The following is a 21,015-nucleotide window of genomic DNA, read 5'->3' as shown; positions in this document are numbered from 1 at the left end:
GATGAAGCCCGACTTTAACACAAAGTTCAGTCGAGCAGCCTGTATCTGTGCGGCCTCCCTGCGCCTCAGAGAGCCGGGTTTCCACCAGCAGGCAGCGTGCGGCGTAGTAACAGCACGTCACAGGCTGGATGGATGACATGCTGTCTCCCCCACGTGCAATCAGATCACGTCTTAATTATATCGGAAACTCAATAAATCAATAGGCTACTGATAATACAGCACACACCAGGGCACTAATTATGAGCTAAGTCAAAAGACATAGCCTTGGATACTCACCAAAAGTGTTTTTTTAAATCTATAATTGGAGGAGATATAACATTTAATAGTAATTATTATTTAATAATTATTCTGATAACTTCTCATGATGGTGAATGGTATTAGTGACTGAGACTGAATAATCTTTATTTTGCTGGGGACCCCTAAAACGCCCATAAGGTCCCATAAGACTGCTGATATACACCACTAGCTACATAAGTGAATAATAATAATAATAATAAAGTGGAATACTAAGTCATAACGTGATTTAATGGATTAAATTTTCTTTTTTTCATTTGAAGCTTTTCAAATAAAGGACAAATCAAGATACATGTTCAAAAATAAAAACACCTGTTTATTCAAAAACAGTAAAAATAGTGCATTTATTTCCTCTTATTGTAGAATAACTGGTATTTTTATTTACACAACGCTTAGGCACTTGAGAAAAGGCAGCAGACAGCCGAGCACATTCCAGCATTTATGGCCAGTGATAATATGTACAAAACAGACTCGAGACTCAGTGAATTTTGCAGACTGCAGCTCCCAGAGGAGTCACAGAGAAGCCCAGCATAGCGCTTCAGCTGGATTACACATCACACAGGTCATGGTTGTCTCTGGGGTAGCAGTCAGCTGCAGCTGGATGGATCACTGAGGCAGATGGGTAATGGAGTTCTGACCCATAAGGACCGTTATTTCACATTTGGGATTGCTGGCGGATGCCTCCTGGAGAGAAGATTAGATCAAAGGTTTTTCTGTACGGTTCAATATAATATAACTGTATTAACAGAACATTCATGTAAATCCCTAAAATGACCATATAACACAGTTTCATCAGCTATCATATTTTTTTAAGTCTAGCTATACAGCGGCTGGGTCTACTCCGGGTTATAACACAGGTCAGGACTTTAACTGAATCTTCAAATGGAAAGAACTTCAAGCTCTCCAGCTTTATATGCCCATTTTATTCCTGAATGGATAAAAAAATATTCAAATAAAGCAAATATTTAAAACACAGACCCACATTTCTACTGCAGCTATAAAAGTGTGCTGGCCGTCCAAGGAACAGTTCTGAAAAAAAAACTGGCCCATGCTGTCACCTAATTGCTGACCCCTGGTTGAGAGGCGTGTCGTGAAAGATGTGAAAAGCTTTTTTTAAAACTGTTACATGGTTACATGGAGTACTACATGGGTTTGGCAGAATGTGAAAGACGAAGAGTGGAAAAAGTGGTGAGTAAGGTTGAGGAATAATGATTACTTATTACTCCTAAACATCAGAGAGATGCACAACTTTGCAAGGAGCTCATCAAGAAGTTGGAGCTGTGTGAATCAGGGTTCACAGTTTTTCCCTGCTCATAAATTTCCATGCATATACTTTTTGTATTTTTATTTGGCCATATTTTTTTGTATTTGCCACAATGCCACATGTTTTATTGTTACATATGTTTCCAGTGACTTGACAATGATGACAACAAATATGTAAGACAAAAAATAGACTCATAGAAGTAACCTCATGCCCAATTTATATCTATAGTGGAGGGACGGTGAGTAAGGAAAAGAGACATTATGTTGGATGGAAAGTGTCAGGAGAGGAAAGAGGCAGACTGTATGCGGGAAAGAACCTAAAGAACCATTGGAGAGCACAGAGGAAATGAGGCAGAAAGAAAAAGGAGAGACAGGCCAAAAGCAGGGGAGGAACCAGTGAAAGAGGAGAAGTGAAGAAATGTACAAGAAAAAGAAGTAGGGGGAAAAGGAAAAATAACGGCTATTGCATGAGGGAAACTGGGGAAGGCAATAAAACAAATGCATGCTTGGAGAAAGAGGGAAAGGGGGGATGAAGACAGAGAGAAAGATGAAAACTTGACAGAGTGCTCAGCCTGTTGTCTCTGGCTCCAGTAGAAAGCTGCACAGAGAGAAGTCCTGTCTACTGAGGCTGATGGGAAAGAGAATATGAGAAACACATTTTCCAGCAGACCCCCACCCAGCTCAAATAACAACTCCCTGTACCCCTGTGCCTCTGCAGTGCAAAGTCTGATTGTGAATATGTGAGTGTGTATATGCATATATGCCAGTTGTTATGCCAATGTTTGAGTGACAGACCGGAGGTTATGATGATATAACCGCTCAGATTTCAGGACCTAATTGTGTGGTTTCAGAGCTACCTTGGCACACAAGGTGGAGCACGGTGGGGTTGGCCAGCGAGCTGCTGAACGCCGTCGGTACTCGGGGAAGCAGTGCGTCCAGTGTGAGTGGGAACCCGAGGAACAGGTGGGGCATGGCCACGAGTCACTGGCTTGGCACCAGTCACTGACTTTTTAGGGCTGTGTGGAGAAGAGGCCCGTAAGTGATAGCCATATGTAACACAGATTTATTTATTTTTATTTACTGCATGTATCTACGCATCGTTGTAGTCCAACTGTATGTGTGCGTCTGTACCTGGAGGGCTGTATCCAGGAAGAGTCTACAGGTGGAGGCAAGGGGGTGGAGCAGGTAGAGGTGGAGATCTCTCCAATGACAGCGAGCGCCTCCTTCAGGGCATCATGTTTGCGGAGCACTTCCTCCCGATGCTGCTGCTGCTCCGGTGACTCATCCATCAGTGCTGAGCATTCTCCCAGAGCGTAGAGCTGGGCCAGGAGCTCCGAGCTAATGAACTCTTTCACCTATGGAGAGGGATTATAAACAGCTGTGACAAGTCAAAAATGTTAAGACTTTGTAAAGTGATACTTTACTCTGATTTGGGATTATGACTCTAAATTCTTAAAGGGGTGTTGAAAAATGTTTTTTTTTTCCCCCCATGGTTTCTTCTTTCTTTTTCACGTCATTGGAAAATACTCAAATAGGGTTTCAAATTGTGAATACTTGTATTGTAGACAAAGGAATACAGATTTCACTGGCCAAGTTATGACAAAGATTGATGATTGATGAAAGTCACTTTAGAATGTTTGAGAGGAAGAAAGACTCAGAGAGAAAGAGAGCAGGTTTTGCTGGAAAGGAAAAAATGATTAAACATTTAAGAGTCTGGTCTGGATAGCTTACGCTGTTGATCATGAGGTGCATGATGGCCTTTGGCATTAAGTCCCTGATGGTTTTGTAGATGATGCTCATGTACGAGTCAACCAGGTTACGAATGGTTTCCACCTGGCGCTCCAGCTGGGGGTCTGTGAAGTTTTCTGGAGCCCCGTTTCCCTGTCCATCCACCTGGGTGACAGACAGACAAGATGGAGTTTGGAGTAATTGCTACATACACTACATACAGATTGTGGCTTTTTTTTAATTCAATGATGTATAGTCCAGTGCGATGTGCTGCAGTGACTCCTGAGCTAACACAGCTGCTGATTTCATGCTAATACAGATGTGTGAGGCGATAAAGATTGGTCTCATGTATTGCCATATCTTGTCATCTATTCTATGCTGGTGACGAGCAGGAGTACAGAGCCACTGTGGTAGGAACAAAGAGAGCAGAATAGAGGGGAACACAAAAGAGGGAGCTAGGGAGGAATGGGCAGAAGAAAGAAAAAGGGGGAGTGGGTGAGGGACGAGGAACCGCTGATTAGAAACAGACTAGAACACACACACACACATTGTAGTGACATCATGGGCCAAGAATGCTGTGCTGAAGAGCCAACGACAGAGCGAGATGGAAGGGGTGGGGGCCTTGCCTTTTCGCTTTGGCAAGGGAGGAGAAGGGGGAACATGGACATAGAGAGGGGGGTAAGGGGTTATGGCAAGGGTTTAAGGTTAGCAAAGGCTATGAGTGCATACATCACAAAGGCAAGGTGCAGGCAGGTGCAGCTCCCCACAGCTAAGGTCAGGGTTGGGTTTAATTAGGTTGACTTGGGGGTCAGGATACTAACGGTGACTTTCTCAGGGTAGACTCCGGCCCGAAGCAGAGAAGCCTTCCAGCTGTCCAGCTCGTCTTGAGTGTTACAGGCCAACTCCAGGCATTTGTAGTCCTTATACACGTTCCTGCAATTCATTTCAATACTGTCAGATGCCTTAAAAAACTACACTAGCCAGCGATAACAGTTTAAATTCAAGGGGGCTTTCTACAATATTCACATCTTAAACAAACCTGTAAGGATAGCCAATGAGCCAATCTCACCAAAACTTTATGTCATAAGAATATTCAGTACATAACAAGATCATCATGATGTGTCTTGTACCCAGGTTGATCACTCTGGTGCTCCAGGTTAACACTAGCATACACACTGTTTAATGTCATATGTGACAAGCAATATCCAAGATAGGAAGACTGGCATTTATAATAAATCTATATAAAGTAATGAAAAATAATTACTGGTTTCTCTGATGAACTCAGTGTAGGTGATGTAGCTACCGTTTTTATTCACAATGTGTGGGATCATTTTCTGCTCAGCGACAATGTTAGGATGTTAAAATTAATTTTTAGCTGTAGGCTGTCTCCTCTTTCTTACCACAAATAAACAAATATCTTGTGTGGAATAACAAAAACAAAAAGTCTCTGGTATAAAAAGAAACGTCACAGCTTTGTGCTCGATCACTCAATTCAATTATCACTACGCTCGAGAGCTGCTATTTTTGAGATAATGCCAGTCACCTATTATGAATCAGCAAAGAAAAAAAATGCACCAAGACCACATGGATGATTTTGATGTTTGTGTTCTAATTTCTTAATACCTCATTTCACTCATCTGTCGACTCATTTCGTACACAAGCCAACAGGATGACCTTAATGGGTAGCGGCACATCTAGATCACCCACCTTTTTTAGGATTGGACTTCTATGTGTAACATGTCAACCTGGCAGATATGAGTAGATATAATTATAGAGAATATTCCTTGACAACACAATAAGCTGTGAGCTTAAAGAGATTTAGTAGTTTCCAGATAGATAAAGCTAGTCCCTATACACAGGTGCTGATGAGGGAAACACTGTAATTATCCTTTAAAAATGCTTACATCTCTCCCACATCTTCAATTTGGCTCACTTACAAAACTTGGCTTTTAAAGTTGTTCATCTAACACATTTAAATAATTGTGTTTGCATAATTAATTGATAATTAACATGAAACTTATGTTACTTTGCTGCTACTCTACATAGTTGTCCTTTGAATACCGCATAATGAGTTAATGAAAATGTACCTTTATTCATTATTTGTTAACCTGTTCCCTATTATTTGGTTTGCATTATCAAGCAATTTACAGAAGATACTAAATAAATGTTGGCTGAGTTTGTGTGTGAATTACTAATGCAGGCTGTCATTTGACTCTCCTTTAGTTTAGAGCGTCAGAGACTAAAATTAAGAATATGTATTGAGAATAATTATAGTCCAAGCAGTCCAAGTCTCCCAGCCTGGTGTGATGTTTTGAATATACATAATGACCACCCATTTGGGAAGTACACTGGCTGACCTGTGTCCCATTCCCCATCTTGTGTAAATTATTTGATGCAGGGGTAACACAGTTCATTGGTGTAAAAGTGATCTATGTGAGTCAGCCCTGTATTAGTAACCACTGGTTGACCACAGATCCTCAGTGGAAAAGGGGTATAAGAGTTGAGCCAGTCTCCCCAAAATTTGGTGTGTTAAATGCATTATGGTATATAATACAAAAGCATGTAAAGAGAGAACAATTTACTGACAAATACAACATAGAGACATACTTGCAACAAGGTAGATACACACCTACAGACACACATGCACTCACACAAAATAAAACAATTTCCCAAACCGCTATGCTTGACAAGACCTCCCTCCCTGCAACTTATCCCCTCATCTTCATCATCTATTTTCTCCCTGTTTTTTTATTCCTGGGCTCTTCTTTCCCTCTGTCTTTCCTTTTACACCATCATAACATCTTGTGCTGTGAGGAGACAGCAGAGCAAAGCAAGAAACAAGCAAAGGATCTGGAGCAGGCTGTGGCCCATCTGTTAAACATTTTTCTTTAATCACTCAGTTGTTTCTTTCCTCCTTTTGTTGTTCCCTTCTCACATTCAGAACACATAGCAATTAACCTCAAATATGTGAAACCTTTTTGTGTGTGTGAGAAGATCAAGAAATAGGCTGTCCGTTTGTAAGCATATGGCTGTGCTACAACGGGTGAGGCTAATAAGTCAGGGCGTGGTGGCTAACAGACAGGGAGCCAGGCCAACGATGACAATACTAGAGTGCTATTACACTAGGATCAGGACGCTAACATACGCACCGACAAGCGAGCACACATTAAAATTGTTCTCTATGCTGATTTATCACTCACACCAACCATTTTTTCTAATCTCCTTCGCTATTCTCTCCTCTGCTTGTGGCCAGTATGAGTTTTTTCACTCATCTTGAGGAATTCCTGCACAGAGCCCTGACTGCTTTAGATTTGAAGAGTTTCCTGAGGTTTTTGATTACTGTCAGACAGGGACAAAACCACTGCAATGTCTGCCACACACACACACACACACACACACACACACACACACACGCAAATACAGAAAGAGAAACAGAGAGAGTGAGGGCGCAGGAAAAGGGGGTGGGGGGGTGGGGGGGGCGCCATAGGACAGACTTTGACACATTCCTGGCCGATGGCTCTGATACTCTCTCTCCCGCTTTCTTTCTCCTCTCAACCCTTCCAATTCTTCTCTCTCCCTCCTTTTTGTGGTGAGTCGAGCAATTCTTTCCAAACAAGAGCAGCCTCATCTCTGATCCAAGCTCTCTGGCTTTGATTAGCTGCTTAATGAGCCTGCCGTCGGTATGCTGTGGTCTATACACACACATTGGCAAAAGGCACATACACACATGTACACACGCATATGCACACACAAATCCAGTTTGTGTGTCCGAATGCAGCATAGCACAGTATTATAAACAAAGCCCACATGCTCTGGTACAATCGGCCAGGCTTTGGGTTGGCTCCAGCTCCTAAACACTCGCTCTCTTTCTTTTTCTCTTATGCTCTCTCTTTGTTTCTCCGTCTCTCTCAATCTGTTTCACACACACATTAGACCTACAAACCAAAACCCAGCCCTGCCCTCAACAGCCTGGTATAAAAAACTACACCCGCTCCAGCACCCACTGGATATCCTTTCAGTTCCGGTGGCAAAGTTCAATAGAAGAGGTCAAAGGAAGGGCAGGACTCTGCTCTGACATCTCCTCCCTTTCTTCCTGATATGTCCACGCCTTGTAAAATATCACTACAACTTCAGCAAGCAGGTGACAAGAACAGAACTCCCTATTCTGACTCATGTGCTCACTTGTCAGAAACGCACGTACACAAACACAGGCCTCCAGTCACACACACAAACCTTGACTCTGTGTTGAAGATAGCAAAGACGAATTTGCTGGACATGAAACCCTTCTCCACGTCTCTGAGTTTTAAGTTGTCCAGAGGGAGCATGTACTTCTTCTCCTTCTCCTAGAAAAGACAAAATATGGTAAGATAAAAGTTGACAGAGGTATGCAGAGTAAAATAGGACATCATAGAGAGGTAGCACAGGTGTTGATAGCAAAAAACAACACAGACTGAAGACAGTTCACTTGGGGGCTTTAGTTAAAATAGTTGCATGTCTGGTACTAAATATTTTTCAGGCTGCGCTTAGAGAAGAGAGTAGCCAGTGGGATCAAGAGACTTGAACTGTAAAAGGAAAAGTGTCAGAGGGTGAGGCGAAGAGGAGTTGTGTGAACACTATGCTAGCAGCGCATCCGAGTTCATATCAGATTTTGTCTGCCTGTCAAGACTGACTCACATTAACAACCCGCTAACTTGTGGAAGAGAGACAGTGGACGAGGGAGAGAGAAGGCGAAAGAGATGCCATAAGTCTATAGTCTGTCATCACCGCAGGGACTTATGAATGACAGTAAACAGTTGGAAGACTGCAGCGGACAGAGTGAGCAGAACCAGACAGTATGGAGGCAGGGTACAGAGAACTGAAGCTGGGAGGGAGGGAATGAGAGAAGGAGTACGAAAAAAAAAGAGGGAGAGAGGCCGGGCCCACATGTGAAAGTCATTACTCAGACTCAAGCTCTAACACAACATTTCTCCTCGAGTGAAGCCCTTCCCCCCCCATCTCTCTACTCTGGCCTGCTCCCTCTTTCTAACCTTTGAGAAGGGGGCTTTCTGAAAGCTGCTTTGGTGATATTCACAGCTGTGGACTAGATAGAGATGAAGGAGAGAAGGAAAAAGAAGGCTGACTTCCATGGAAAATAGAACTAACGCATGCCTGCGAGAAAAGAGGGTTTCCTTAAAATCCTGGATGTTGTCTTGGTGGTTGTGTTTGTGTGAGTGTGTGTGTGTGTATGTGCATGTGTGGGTGTGCACGCCTGCATCTGAATTTGAAGACATGCACACATGTGGTTTTAGATGTGAGTGTGCTGGTAGTACATTTTGGTCTTCCCTCTCTCAGTGCTCCCCTGAACCCTACGACTCTCTTCCTTCGTTCCTCTTTCCTTTTTTCCAAAGGGGCCCACTTCCTGTAACAGAGGCTGAAAAAAATGACAGAACGGGATTGGCGCTCATACTGCAACATCTGGGATCGCTTTAGACAGAGGGGGAGGAGACTGGAGAGAGTATAGGGTGCTCTGATGGGGTAGAAATAGAAAGTAGAGATGAGGAAGAGAGGAAGAGGAGGGATAGAGGTGGATAGAGGGATAGAGAGGAGTGAATTTTGTGCGATTAGATGTGGAAGGGTTGAGGAACATAGAGAGCAGGAGAGAATGTGCTGGAGAAGTGGGGAGAAACTGCAGACCACTCCAAAGTTGATTCCCCATGGGTCCCATCAACCCATATATGGCTGCTAAGTTCCTCCCTAACTCTCTCTCCATCTCTCACTCCCCTTATTTCCTTATGCCTTCCCTGAGTGAACAGGCAGATCCCTAGCTGAATGAGTGAATGTGCCACGTCAAGACTGGATACTACGCCGGGACACAGCCCTGTGGACGCCTGACCCAAGATACACTGACATCGCCGGAGGAGGGACACCCGTAGGAGTGGATGTCTGATGTGCGTGTGAGACCCCTCGCCCCGCAACACAGCATCGAGACAGGATAAGAAAGAAGAGAATAACAGAGGAAACCTTTTGGTGACAACCTTCCACCACAGGCAGGACTGCTAGCAAACAACCAGAATGGGAAAAAGGCGAGACCAAAGAGAAGAGAAAGTGAGAAAGGGTCCTGCTCCGTCATCCCAGTGTTCAGACTACCTGTTCAGGATCTTACTGGTGTACAGTAGTCTGCACATTGGTTAGACTGTGCAAGGAAGCGCTTCAGCAGCCTACACGAATAACATATACATACCCACAAGACTCAGGACAACATGAAAACCTGCATGCATGCATCTACGCTGGGGCGAATCCAGTGTCTAATATTTTCTGATGTTTCTTGCTTAAATGTGTGGAAATGTGTTTAAATGTGCATACACTAACACTTACTTTTATTACTTCAAACTGTAGTCATCAACTCTGTAGTAATTCAAGCGTAATGAGATCCATTTTGTAGCATTCATCAGCTTGAGTGTCTGTGTAAATGGCGAGTGATGCATTCAAGGCAGAGAAGTTTACATACGGCAAATTCCAGCAAGAGAAGCTGTAACTAGTGACTGACTAATGTTTTACAAACATTCAAGGCAAAACAGCTGTAAACTATTGAGTTTTTATACACACACTCAGTGTAGAAAAGCTTGAAATTGACTGATTTTGCCTCACATATTGGGTATTTTGTGTTTCTGCATGTGCATCTGTGTGGCCATATGATAACTCTTGTGTTCACAGACATCATGGCACTGCTTTGCGTATGCTTGTGTGTATGTGTGTGTGTGTCCTCTAGGGTGGTTGTGGGGTATCATACATCAGAGCTGCTATGTCTGAAGCTGTGTCTTCTCTTCCTATAGACTAATGGATTTGAGATATGGAACAGGCCTCTCACACACACACACATACACACACAGGGGAGCGTCTAGATTAAGTGTATAGGCATGAGCCGTCTGTTTTTCTTCAGGCTGCCTGGTGGAGCCCTGGCAGTTGAGGGGTGAAGGAATGTATGTCTGTTCAGTGTGCTACAGAGATTAAACTCTGGACTATTAGGCTGCACTCTCAGTATGAGGTCAAAGCAGGGTACAACTGTCGTAGTACACGGAAAAGCGATGCGCCGTATGGCTTTTAAGACGTTAAAAAATTGGAGTGTGTAGAAGCGAGGGATGGAGAAGGGAGGTTGGAAGGGGAGTCAATGGGGGTAGGGGGTGGGGGGTGGGGGGACAGGGGTATTTGTGAGAGAAACTGTGGAGGAGTTGAGAGGAGAGGGGGAGTCAAAAGGGGAGGTCTGCAGTGTAGAAACAGCCATGTGGGATTTCTCTGGGCAGATCTTGGAAGCTGGTGTTTGGACAAAGCTTCAAATTTTCCAGCCAGGAATGTGCATAGTCCCAGGGAGACTGCCAACCACAGAAAGGGGGAGAAAGAGAAAGAGGGGGAGACAGAGAGAGAGAGAAAGAAAGAGAGAGACAGACATAGAGAGAGAGAAAGGAGGAAAGGAAAAGGCAGCAGAGGTAAAGAAAGAGAAAATAAAAGTTGGGAGGGGGGGCAGCAGTAGAAGAAAAAGAAATGTCTGTGGAGGTAGTGTGGGCGGGGAGAGTGAGAGCGGGAACTGCAAGAGAGAAGAAGCAGAAGTTGGCTTGCATGACAGTGTGTGTGTGTGTGTGTGCGTGCGTGCGCGCACAAAGTTGCATTTGGAAAAGCAGTAGATCTGATCTTCTGTGATAATATGGGTGACTGACAATGCGTTCAGGCCTTGAAAACACATAAACAGCTGATAAACTTTCCAACATAAGGAGGAAGTGCAATGACTAATCCAACTGAACCTAATTAATTGGAAAGGTTTAGACACTCATATGAGCTTTAATCCTTGTGGTCAAACATACGTGTCTCATTGTGATCTGAGTCAAAGTTTGTTGCTCTGATGTGGTCACGAAATACTTGCTTGCCTGTCTTTGTATTATTTATTGCAGATGTGCTAAGTCTGTGTGTACGTGTGAGTTGATTGGTAAATGCTTAGTAAGGGGATGACAGCCAGAGGAAACGTATAACACTGTTTGTGTACAATATGCATGCCTGGGGCTGTGTCTGGGAACACTGTGTTCAAGCGAACCAGTGTTTATCTGAAAAGTGACCGTGTCTGTCTGAGTGAGTGTATATTTTTCTCCACTATTTGCATGCCAGTTTGTTTACATCAGACTCCGCATGTGTACTGTATACTGTATATACAAGTCTGTCCACTGTGTGTGTTTGAGCGTGCATGTGTGTGTGTGTGTGTGTGTGTGTGTGTGTGTGTGTGTGTGTGTATGTGTGTATGTGTGTGTCTTAGTTTGGCTTGGGGCAGCTCCAGCTGTGTCAGAGTGAGCCGCTCCAAATGCCTGAACTCCCAGAAGAGGAAGAAAAGGGGGAGTAAGGGGAAGAGTGAACGAAGAGCGGGACGAATGGGGAGAGGGGAGGGCGTCAGAGGAATGAATGGGGGAAACGGAGGGGCTCAGTTGCAGGTCCAGGTGGCAGGAGAGAAAAGAGGAAAAATGGTTAGCTAGGCTGAAAGATGCTCTTCTACTTATGCATATAATGGTGTCAAATGTCACTTCCATAAATACAGGGTCCATCTGTCTGGTTTTAGCCACAACGCGGCTTTCGAACTTTAGTGTGGTTACCAAGAACAATAACTTATTTGTAAACGCACTCTACACACTGTCAATTATGCCTGTCAAACAATACAACTAAATTTTATCCACGACAGCATCATCACAAATGTAATGTATTAGTCAACGGTACAAATGTACGCACAAATGCTCTCCTCCTCTGATCTCACTTCCTGTACTCTGCCATTCCCTCTTCACATGACATCAACTGTGACAGGATGAGACTGTTGTGGTGTGTCTGCCTGTCTACACTTGCTGTGCAGACCTTCTGCTCCTGTACAGCAGGCACAGACAGGCAGACAGATGGCAGCCCCACTGACATCAGAACAGGGACACTAGGACAGCTCTTCCAACTTCTTCAATGAAACTGCAGGAGCTTGACTGAAACTGTTGTATTTTCAATTGATGACAGATTTCCCCTTCTACTTAATCATCTCTCAACTTTCCGATTAACATACTGTTTCAAGCTGAGATGTGTTAATAAACTCATGATGACTCAAGTGTACTGCTGTGTTTTGACTTCGCTATTTTCTCATTTTAGTCCAAATTATAACTTGCTTTGATTAATCTATTTGTTGTCACGCATGATGAAAAGACAGGGAATTAGATGGAAGTGAAGGCCTTACCTCATCATCTTTGAACCAGGACAGGCTCTCGGCAGTGAGAATAAACCAGTACTCTTTGGCTCCACCTTTCATGATGCCAATGTTGCTGACAGTCAGCCAGCCCTTTCGTATGACCTGCACAACAGCCAAAGGTAAGGGTATGGAGCTCAGATGGCTGAACTGACAGCAGCAATGGTGTTGAGAGGACATGGAAAATGACATAGCAAGGTATAATTCCTATGAAGGTGTGCAAAGCAGATCACGTAATGAGAGTGGACCTTACTAGTGAGAACAGGAGCAAAAGTTAGAGAAAGTTGACACTGGAGGAAAAAAAAATTTGCAAGTTAGACATTTGTGAGATATATGACGTAGCAACAGTGAGGCAATCACCAAATAATTCAGCCATGTTTCCTGACCACCAGTGGACATTGGTCAGTGAGAGGAGGACTAGATGTACAGGTAAAGGCAAACACAGTAAGCATAGGACCAAGCATATTTGGAGATAAGAACAGGATGGAAGAGACTGAAAGAAAGATGTGTGATGAATTAGGGAACAGGAAGTATGAGATGACATACAGATACCAAGAAATGACATACACATCCTGCAAACTGGAAAGTCTTAACATCTGCAAATATTTATGGAGCCAGAGGTAAAGAATATAAGAATACTGAGAACACTGAGAGGGGAAAAAAAGTTTGTGACATTAGCAGTGTATCAGTGGCAGATGGTGAAAAACGTGATTAATAAAGCTACAACAAGCCATTTTGCCAGTGTGCATGTTTGCTGCCATAAGTAGCATGCCAACCCACAACCCCTTAGCTTCCTGCACACACATATATCCAGTAGAGGCAGCAGTGAGAGAGTAGGCTTTAAAAGATTGGTTTCCTACTATTAGACTTGAGAAAGGGACCACACCCTGGAGAAAAACAGGAGATGAAGAAGCAAAATTAGGATAGTGTTTAATTGTTCTTTATATTAATGTTGTTGGAGATTACACTAATATTGATTATTTAATAGTTAACTACTATTAAAGCAACATCAAAGTTGTTTGTGTAAATAAACGACACATTTTTTTGATTTTTTAAAGCTGTGCTTGAAATCTACTGCTGTTTTACAAATGTCATCCTATTACATCGAGATTACAGAATAAACACAATCATACTGGGGATTGTGTCTTTAATGATCCCAGCTTTAAAATGTGTCACAAAAATATTATGTTACACATAAATCATAGGAGATTGAGATGAAAAAAAAAAACGCCTCCTTTTTGCTTGACTACATTCCTGTGAGAAGCCAAGAACAACCCTGGTTTCATGATTTGATCCACTTCAGTAAAATCTGCACACAAACACAAAAATCTCCAATTTAACTGCAGCTATGAATGCTGATTAATGCTGATTAATACATAACACATGGGGCGGTGACATCACTGGAAATAAGAAGGGGAAAAATAAAAATGTAAGATGGATGGAAAAGGTTTAGTTCAGCACCATGCACACTCAAATTGTGCACTGCAGACAACCATTGGCTGCAAGGGTCAATTGTGAGTGTATATATCGTCATCTAAGATGTGCAAATTATCATGCACAAATATGCACATATTATGTTTGTTTTGCATTATAGTGACAAAGGCAATTCTGAATGAGAAGGGAAAACAATAGTAAAAGTGTATAGCCAGCCTTATTTTTTGGTCTGAGGGTGATTAAGTCAGAGTCAAGGTATGGTAAAAGATATGAGATATCACTGGGACACTTAGTTGACAGTTTATACTTCTTGGAGACACTAGACGAAAAATCAGGGAATGAACAAGGTAATTAGGATGCATCTTCAGGAGACCATGAAAGATTTTACTAAATGTCTTCTAAATATCTTAATTATCCATACAGTAGTAGATCTTTCACTCTGACTTTATCTGTTGCTATCACCATCTCAAGAGTCGCGCTGCTACTGTGATGAAAAATACTGCAAAAAGGTATTTTCCTGCTGAATTCTCACCTGGTTTCCTGAAATCCCCAGAACAACCTTCTTATTGCTTTGGTTGTACATCTGCTGGGCACTGAGAGAGAGGAAGAGCACATGTTAATATATTTGTGTGTTATAATTTTTTATAGTTTATTAAAATATTTAGTGACAGTTTAAAACTGATGAGAGGTTACTCACTTAGTGAAGCCAACGAAATCTTCATGTTTGGTATTTATGTACGCAAGCTGTATGTCAATGAGCAACAAGACCTGGATAGAGCAGACATACATTAATTAGAGATAAACACAACCTGTACAATTTATCCAGTAGTGTGATCTCAAACTAATTTTTGAATGCAAAGTCCAAATGTGTGTGAATGACCTGATCTCTGCATTTACTCTCTTGCTCTCGAATTTCAGTGGTTATAATTTTCTCTGTTTCATCTCGCAGTTTGGGAAAGGAACTAAGCTATAGAGAGAACATATCAGAAGTCAGTTAAAAGGCTGTTTCAACACATTGAAACACAAATCGCACAAGTACAAAACTCACACGGAGATTTATACCTTGTTGAAACACTGGTTCACGGTGGTGAATAGTTCTTGACTGACCATGTCAACGAATTTCATACATGGTCCCTTAAGCCTTGATATCTGTTTCTTCACTATTGCTTCAAAGGCCATGTCAGGAGTGAACAGACCTGTCCTATAGGGAAAGAGCAGCAGGTGGAGGAAAGGAAGAAAATGAAAAGAAATACAAAACAAATGTTAGGTTGGCTGGTGCAAACAAAAAATATCACAACAGAAAAATGTAAAAGGATGTAAAACCATTTAACACTCATGCTCAGAACACTATACCACACCTGACTCCATGGATGTTTCTGATGGCATAGTTGATCTCCCGCCGCAGCTTACTCTCATCAGACTCAATCTGAAGTCAACCACAGTACATTGTCAGTCAGAGATGAGCACTTGGCCAAGTGACTATGGCAAGCTCTACATATACACAAAGACAATCAAAAGCAATGCACAGAATCACACACCTTGACCAGTTCATAGGGGAAGCGCTCATGAAAGATTCGGTTGATCCTTGCACCTCCCGACAGAATCATGGTGTCTACTTTATCGCCTGAGCCTTCGATTAGCTTCTCAAAGTCGACAGCCAGGCGCTGAACTGACCTGAGGAGAAGAAACAGACAGACCAGGAGAAACACTGATACATAAATAATCAAAAAAACAAAATCTGCATACACATGCACACAGAATGACTGACTGACTGTAGAAGTGTCTTGGTCCTGCTTGCAGGGTCATCAGGATTATATTGTTTGTACTCTTCAACCTCTTTGTTCACAGCCAGAAGCTGGCTCTGCAGATGACTACGGAAGGCTGGCAGAGTGTCCCGAATGTGGTTTGTCAGTTGCTGAAAAATAAAAATTGTGGGTAACAACACACACGCATAACCTATTTACTTTTCTATGTGTGTACGTGTGTGGGTGTGTTAACCTGGTTGAGGATTCTTTGTAAATATGGTGTGCCCATGCTTGCAGCAATGTGTTTGTAGGCCGGGTGGGAAAGGAAAAACTTTTCCTCTGCAAGCAGAGCTGCTTTAATATCCTTTTTCCCATCAATGTCTTTCTGACTGCGGTTCACCACCCCTATGTAACCTGGGGAAGAAGAGATGAAAAGGGAAATGAAGAGCATGTGATCATTGTAAAGAAGACAATGTGCAACAAGAGAGAAGAACAATCAAGGGCTTTGATGTAAGACAGATTCAACTCGCATTTTCTGACGTGTCCTTGGGAACTCTTCCCAGACCGCCATTTGTTCCATTAAGACTGTAGCATACAAGCAGGAAATGAGTGTGTTTGTGCAACAGCAGAGCATGTGGTATAAAGCGGGCCAAATCCCCTATTTAATACAGTAATAGATGTAATAGCACTAGGCTCCATATCTAATGCTTCAGCTCTATGCTGCTACTAGGGCAGTTATTTCAGTGGGCTTCCATGGCTAATGCATTAGCACTATAGGAGAAGCATGAGGGAGCTTGCACCTGGTGGTGCTTTACTGCAATGCCTTTTTCCTTGCTTCTCACTCTCTCTCTCTCTCTCTCTCTCTCTCTCTCTCTCTCTCTCTCTCTCTCTGTATCCCCCCACCTCCCCCTTTCTCTCTCACACACACACAGCACACTTTTACTAGCCATCAGGCATGCTGGTATCAGTCCCCCTACTCACACTCTTGGCTGTTACACAAAACAGTACAGTGAATAATATAATCACTTTTGCTCTGTCTATCTCTCATTCAAATACACACAAGAACAAATGTGCACATATGTGCACAGATATGGTCATCTTTTAACACATGGCACAAGCTAATGAAATATTGTACATGGATATACAAATAGTGAACAAAAGAGACAGAGTGAGAGAGAGTTAGAGATACAGAAAGAGAAAAAGACAGAGGGAATGAGTGCTTGGTTGAGAGTGAGCTTCTGGTAGGTGATTACAGACACAATTATAACGTCAGTCCTCTCCAGAGAGCCTCCACCAGATGCAATATGACTAGATTGCAGCTAGGTGGATCAACACACACAAGAACACATGCACACAAACATAAGCAGCACACCTCTGCGTAGGGGAAGCAACCTGTTCTCTAGTATTTCCCGGGCATCTGTTCCTTCATCCATCAGGTCCAGTTTAGTGATTACACCTATTGTACGCTGGCCTAAAGGGAAGAAGAAAAACAGGAGGAACTTTTACGGCCTCAATATGTGATTTTAAAACCTGTGGAATAAGAATATTATATGACAACTCCCTCAACCTTTTAGACATTTTCCTTGTAATAATGAGATCATTAATCCTTGCTTACAGACGTCAAGGTGAAGTTATCAGCCACAGAAATGCAGCATTAAGCTGGTGTACATTCAGTGCCTTGCTCAAAGGCACCTTAGTGAGATGTCTTGCGCAGTACAGTATGTCTTCTTCTTGAGCAATGGTCTCTTTAACCACAAGGCCAACCTGATGTCTTCATTACTGACTATTTTATATATAAATCAAGCTTCCACATTCCCACACCACACACACACACTTGGCTTACCCTGTGGGTCAACATCTTTGGCCAGTTTGAGTGCATCAGAGTTGGCCAGGTCAGTGTTGGCAGGCGTGACAGCCAGGATGAGACAGTTTTCCTTACAGATGAACTGCATGATCATGTCTCGTATCTGGTACTCTATGTCTGCTGGCTGGTCGCCCACAGGCAACTTGGTGATACCAGGCAGATCCACAAGAGTCAGGTTCAGCACTGCAAACACACACAAGCACATCCAGAAGAGTGCACATAAACACACACGTTATAAAAATGTCAGAGAAATAGACTTTGTGTGAATGTTACCATGTGGTGAATACATCCGTAGGTTAATAGGGACAGGAGAGATGCCCTTATTCGATCCTGTGACTCTGCACGTCTCTGCCTCTATCTCCTGGCGGATCTCATCAAAGTCTGTGAACTTCTTTCCCTTACAATGGAGAAATTCACCATACTCTGGAAAAACATCAGTTAAACAATGATACATTTGTACTGTGATCTTAATTTTAGAATATCTTAGAAATATCAAGCACATCCAGTGCATCAAAACATTTGCTGCTGTTTTATGTTTTTATGGGTCAAGTTATAAGAGCACAGAATGATAAACCATGATATATAAATACAATTTAATAAAGTCAAGTTTATTTGTGATTGCACTCTTCCAGCAAGTTTCTATATGTTATTTGAGACTGTCTTTTAAATAATGCAAATGCTGCATATCATACCACTTTGCTTCTCTGCAACAGAGGCTAGAGGGCCAAAAAATACAGGACACGGTCTTATCATTCTGAGCATTAGATGACAATTCAAGCAATGTCTCACCAGTCTGGCTCTGTCATTGTGAAATGTAATACTGCCACCTGGTGGCAGCTTCAAATACAAGCTACAAAATGACACCTGAAATGCATGGGTGAATGAGAGTGTCTTTCCTACCCGTGTTAGCACTAAGCAGCTGGAGAATTAAAGGTCTACGAGTGACAATTCCTGAACCACGTGGAAGGAAGTCTCTGTTGGAGAGGAAACACTGAATTGGAAAAGGATACACACCCACAAACACACACACATGCAGGCAAACTGCTGCTGGTATTTGATGCCAATGCAGACTTGCATCTTTGTCTGAAAAATTAGCCTGACACGCACCATTTAAATGACTTTACATAGTCTACATGCACACATAAGACCATTACACGACAATATACTTTTCTGTGAGACATAGGCCTAATAAAGTATTGTCAGAACTGTCTGACTTAAACAGTCAGCTGTACATTAGTTTTGGTTAGGTTACCATACCATCCAAAATACCAGCAACTTGATCAGGAAGGCTAGTACTAAAAGCTGAATGTAGTGTTAACTATAAAACACATAATGCACAGGGTAAAAATAATCCACCTCCTGAAAAATGAAAAAAATCTGATTCAGGAAGTTTGTTTTACTGCATCCTGCTCCAGATCAAACATCTGGCACAGAACTCAGCAGAGGAGTGTCATAACATAGTCATGACTGAGACAAAGAACTGACGTGATAAAATATTACACACACAGGAAGGCAAGTATTAAGAGTCTTCTACAGTTACTGACAAGGCTTCACATTTTGGCTTGGATGCTATACTACTCGGGACAATACATGGGTCCCCTTCACTTAACAAAGCCCCAGTGTCTAGAATATAATGGTAAGAGGAAGCTAGGAAACTACTGTGACTGAACAGCATTCCTTTTTGACGGGATGGCAGCACTTAACCCTCTCATCGCATTTAACAGCACTGTCTTACTAGTATTTAAACTTTACCAAAACAACTCTAACTGGGCTTCGCTACCTTTAGACCTCAAAATTAGATCCGTGAAAGGTCAGAATAAGATTTAACTCGACAAATCTCTGAAAGGTATTGTCTGAATGACTTATATGTTTACGAAAAGCTTTCATTGTTTTCCAAGAGCCTGCCTGTGAGATAAGATGCTGTACTGGCTACTGTCATACAGACACTGCCAACTCTGGCATCCACTACTTCATACTAGCAAATATAGCCATATCACTGGTGCTGGGCGGAGACAATGAGGTATGAGGTATGAGGTATGAACACAGTGATTTCAACAGAACATTCAAACTGATTACGTTAGTTGTCTGAAGTTCTGGTTACAATTCAGTGGATACTTGTGTATAAGGCTTGTCCAAGCCCCTGCATCACAGTTGACATGGCTTTACTTTAAGCATTACAAGCACTGAACAGTAGCTATATTACAAATTCAGATTTTGATGAATCCTAACTGCAGATTCCTGTCTTATAACTTATTTTTATAGCATCAGTAAATTCATCAACCATTAATAAAACCACTACTAACAAGTTAAAACCTATGCTTTATCAGAAAGGCTTCATGCGTCATCTGTGCCTGTTTTCAGTAAGTTGATATGCACAGTTCATTCACAGTTCACTGTATGTGGCTTACCTGCCCACAAAACTTTCCAGCACGGAGCTCTTGCCTGCGCTCTGTCCGCCCACCACCGCAATCTGCGGCAGATGGAGGCTGCAGCTCTGTCCCACGCCGCTCAGGGCTTCTTGAAGGCGGTTGACGAGCGGGATCAGCTCCTCCATCCCACGGTTGCCCATCGCAACGGAGCGGCAGCCCGTCTACCTGCCCTGCTCCTTTAAATCCTGTTTAACGCAGGTTCTACGCTACACCAGTCAACAGAATAGCTACCATAGTTAATGGTTACTTACAATTATGCTGTTTTCATTGCTGAAATGTAGAAAAACCAAAAAATTGATACTCCTCTTGAGAGTCGGTTCTTGCCGATTTTAAAGCTCCGAGTCTTCAGCAGCCGTTGGTACGTTAACTTAGTTACTGTTAGTGCGTCTGGTAACGTAAGTGTCCGACTTTGTGCTCACAGACAACGAGACCTCGAAAACAGCTTGCTATAGACATTTATGTCTTTTAAAACTCCAAAAGCGCGCAGTGAGTTGTTTCCCTTGACCTCTGGATACATTTGGGAAGCTAACCGCTAGCTTATTAGCCGCTGCTGGATAGTTTAACAGCAAAACATTCTACTTTGACAGCTAACGGAATCAAGTTTTCAGCGCATGCGCGTTCATCGGAAAATTTAACTCGGCAACCCCCTTGGTGCTAGACAGACAAACTTCATGGCCAATTATAAAAGTACCTTAACTTATCAGACACCAGGCAAACACTCCCTCCTCCGACAGAAGCTATTTAAAAATCCAACACACCCTCTACTGCAGCCCTTAAACACTACAACCAGAACCAGCGTGTACGATTCATCTACTGTAAATAACGCGGCTGCATTCTTTGGCAGTGAGGAGGGAGCACAGTGTAGTACACTGGAATCCTGAAGCAAGTGAAAGAGAAACCGAAGGCTAAATTTAATGGGGAAATAATGCAAAGTGTTCATATTACTGAGTTCAGTTCAGATTACATTTTATGTGAGGGTCAAGTAAAAGCAATGGGAATTCACTTTTGTAGAAGCACCACACTACA

At 42.6% G+C, this 21,015-nt stretch overlaps 1 protein-coding gene across 3 annotated transcripts; it reads right to left on the bottom strand.

Moving 5' to 3' along the window:
- Positions 1 to 589: 589 nt before the first annotated feature.
- Positions 590 to 20,789, bottom strand: dnm3a (dynamin 3a). Of its 3 annotated transcripts, XM_067597475.1 has the most exons (21): positions 19,969 to 20,789; positions 18,461 to 18,534; positions 17,834 to 17,983; positions 17,540 to 17,743; positions 17,069 to 17,167; positions 15,950 to 16,110; positions 15,724 to 15,866; positions 15,490 to 15,625; positions 15,310 to 15,377; positions 15,014 to 15,152; positions 14,832 to 14,918; positions 14,649 to 14,719; positions 14,484 to 14,544; positions 13,378 to 13,404; positions 12,509 to 12,622; positions 7,519 to 7,628; positions 4,107 to 4,218; positions 3,289 to 3,450; positions 2,689 to 2,912; positions 2,415 to 2,573; positions 590 to 978 (listed from the first exon to the last, which is right to left on the bottom strand). In XM_067597475.1, exons 1-21 carry the CDS (start codon positions 20,127 to 20,129, stop codon positions 945 to 947), a joined length of 2,496 nt encoding a protein of 831 aa, XP_067453576.1. In that variant the 5' UTR covers positions 20,130 to 20,789; the 3' UTR covers positions 590 to 944. The 3 variants fall into 3 exon arrangements, 2 of the variants coding, with proteins under 2 accessions (XP_067453576.1, XP_067453577.1); XM_067597476.1 differs by lacking the exon at positions 13,378 to 13,404; XR_010929322.1 differs by lacking the exons at positions 590 to 978; positions 2,415 to 2,573; positions 2,689 to 2,912 and having other exon boundaries at positions 3,315 to 3,450; positions 4,015 to 4,218.
- Positions 20,790 to 21,015: the final 226 nt, after the last annotated feature.

This window comes from Thunnus thynnus, chromosome 8, assembly GCF_963924715.1.
Source record: "Thunnus thynnus chromosome 8, fThuThy2.1, whole genome shotgun sequence".
NCBI classification, from domain to species: domain Eukaryota; kingdom Metazoa; phylum Chordata; class Actinopteri; order Scombriformes; family Scombridae; genus Thunnus; species Thunnus thynnus.
Note: the sequence above shows the minus strand (reverse complement) of the source record. Positions and strands in the feature narration are given on the sequence as shown.

What these genes read in the sequence shown, in the direction of transcription:
- dnm3a (XM_067597475.1), bottom strand. Translation starts at nt 20,129, where the DNA reads ATGGGCAACCGTGGGATGGAGGAGCTGATCCCGCTCGTCAACCGCCTT. An exon ending in TACAAAGAATCCTCAACCAG is followed by an intron (nt 15,867 to 15,949) that starts GTTAACACACCC and finishes TTTATTTTTCAG; the next exon opens with CAACTGACAAACCACATTCG. An exon ending in TGGGGATTTCAGGAAACCAG is followed by an intron (nt 13,405 to 14,483) that starts GTGAGAATTCAG and finishes GTTTTTCTCCAG; the next exon opens with GGTGTGGTCCCTTTCTCAAG.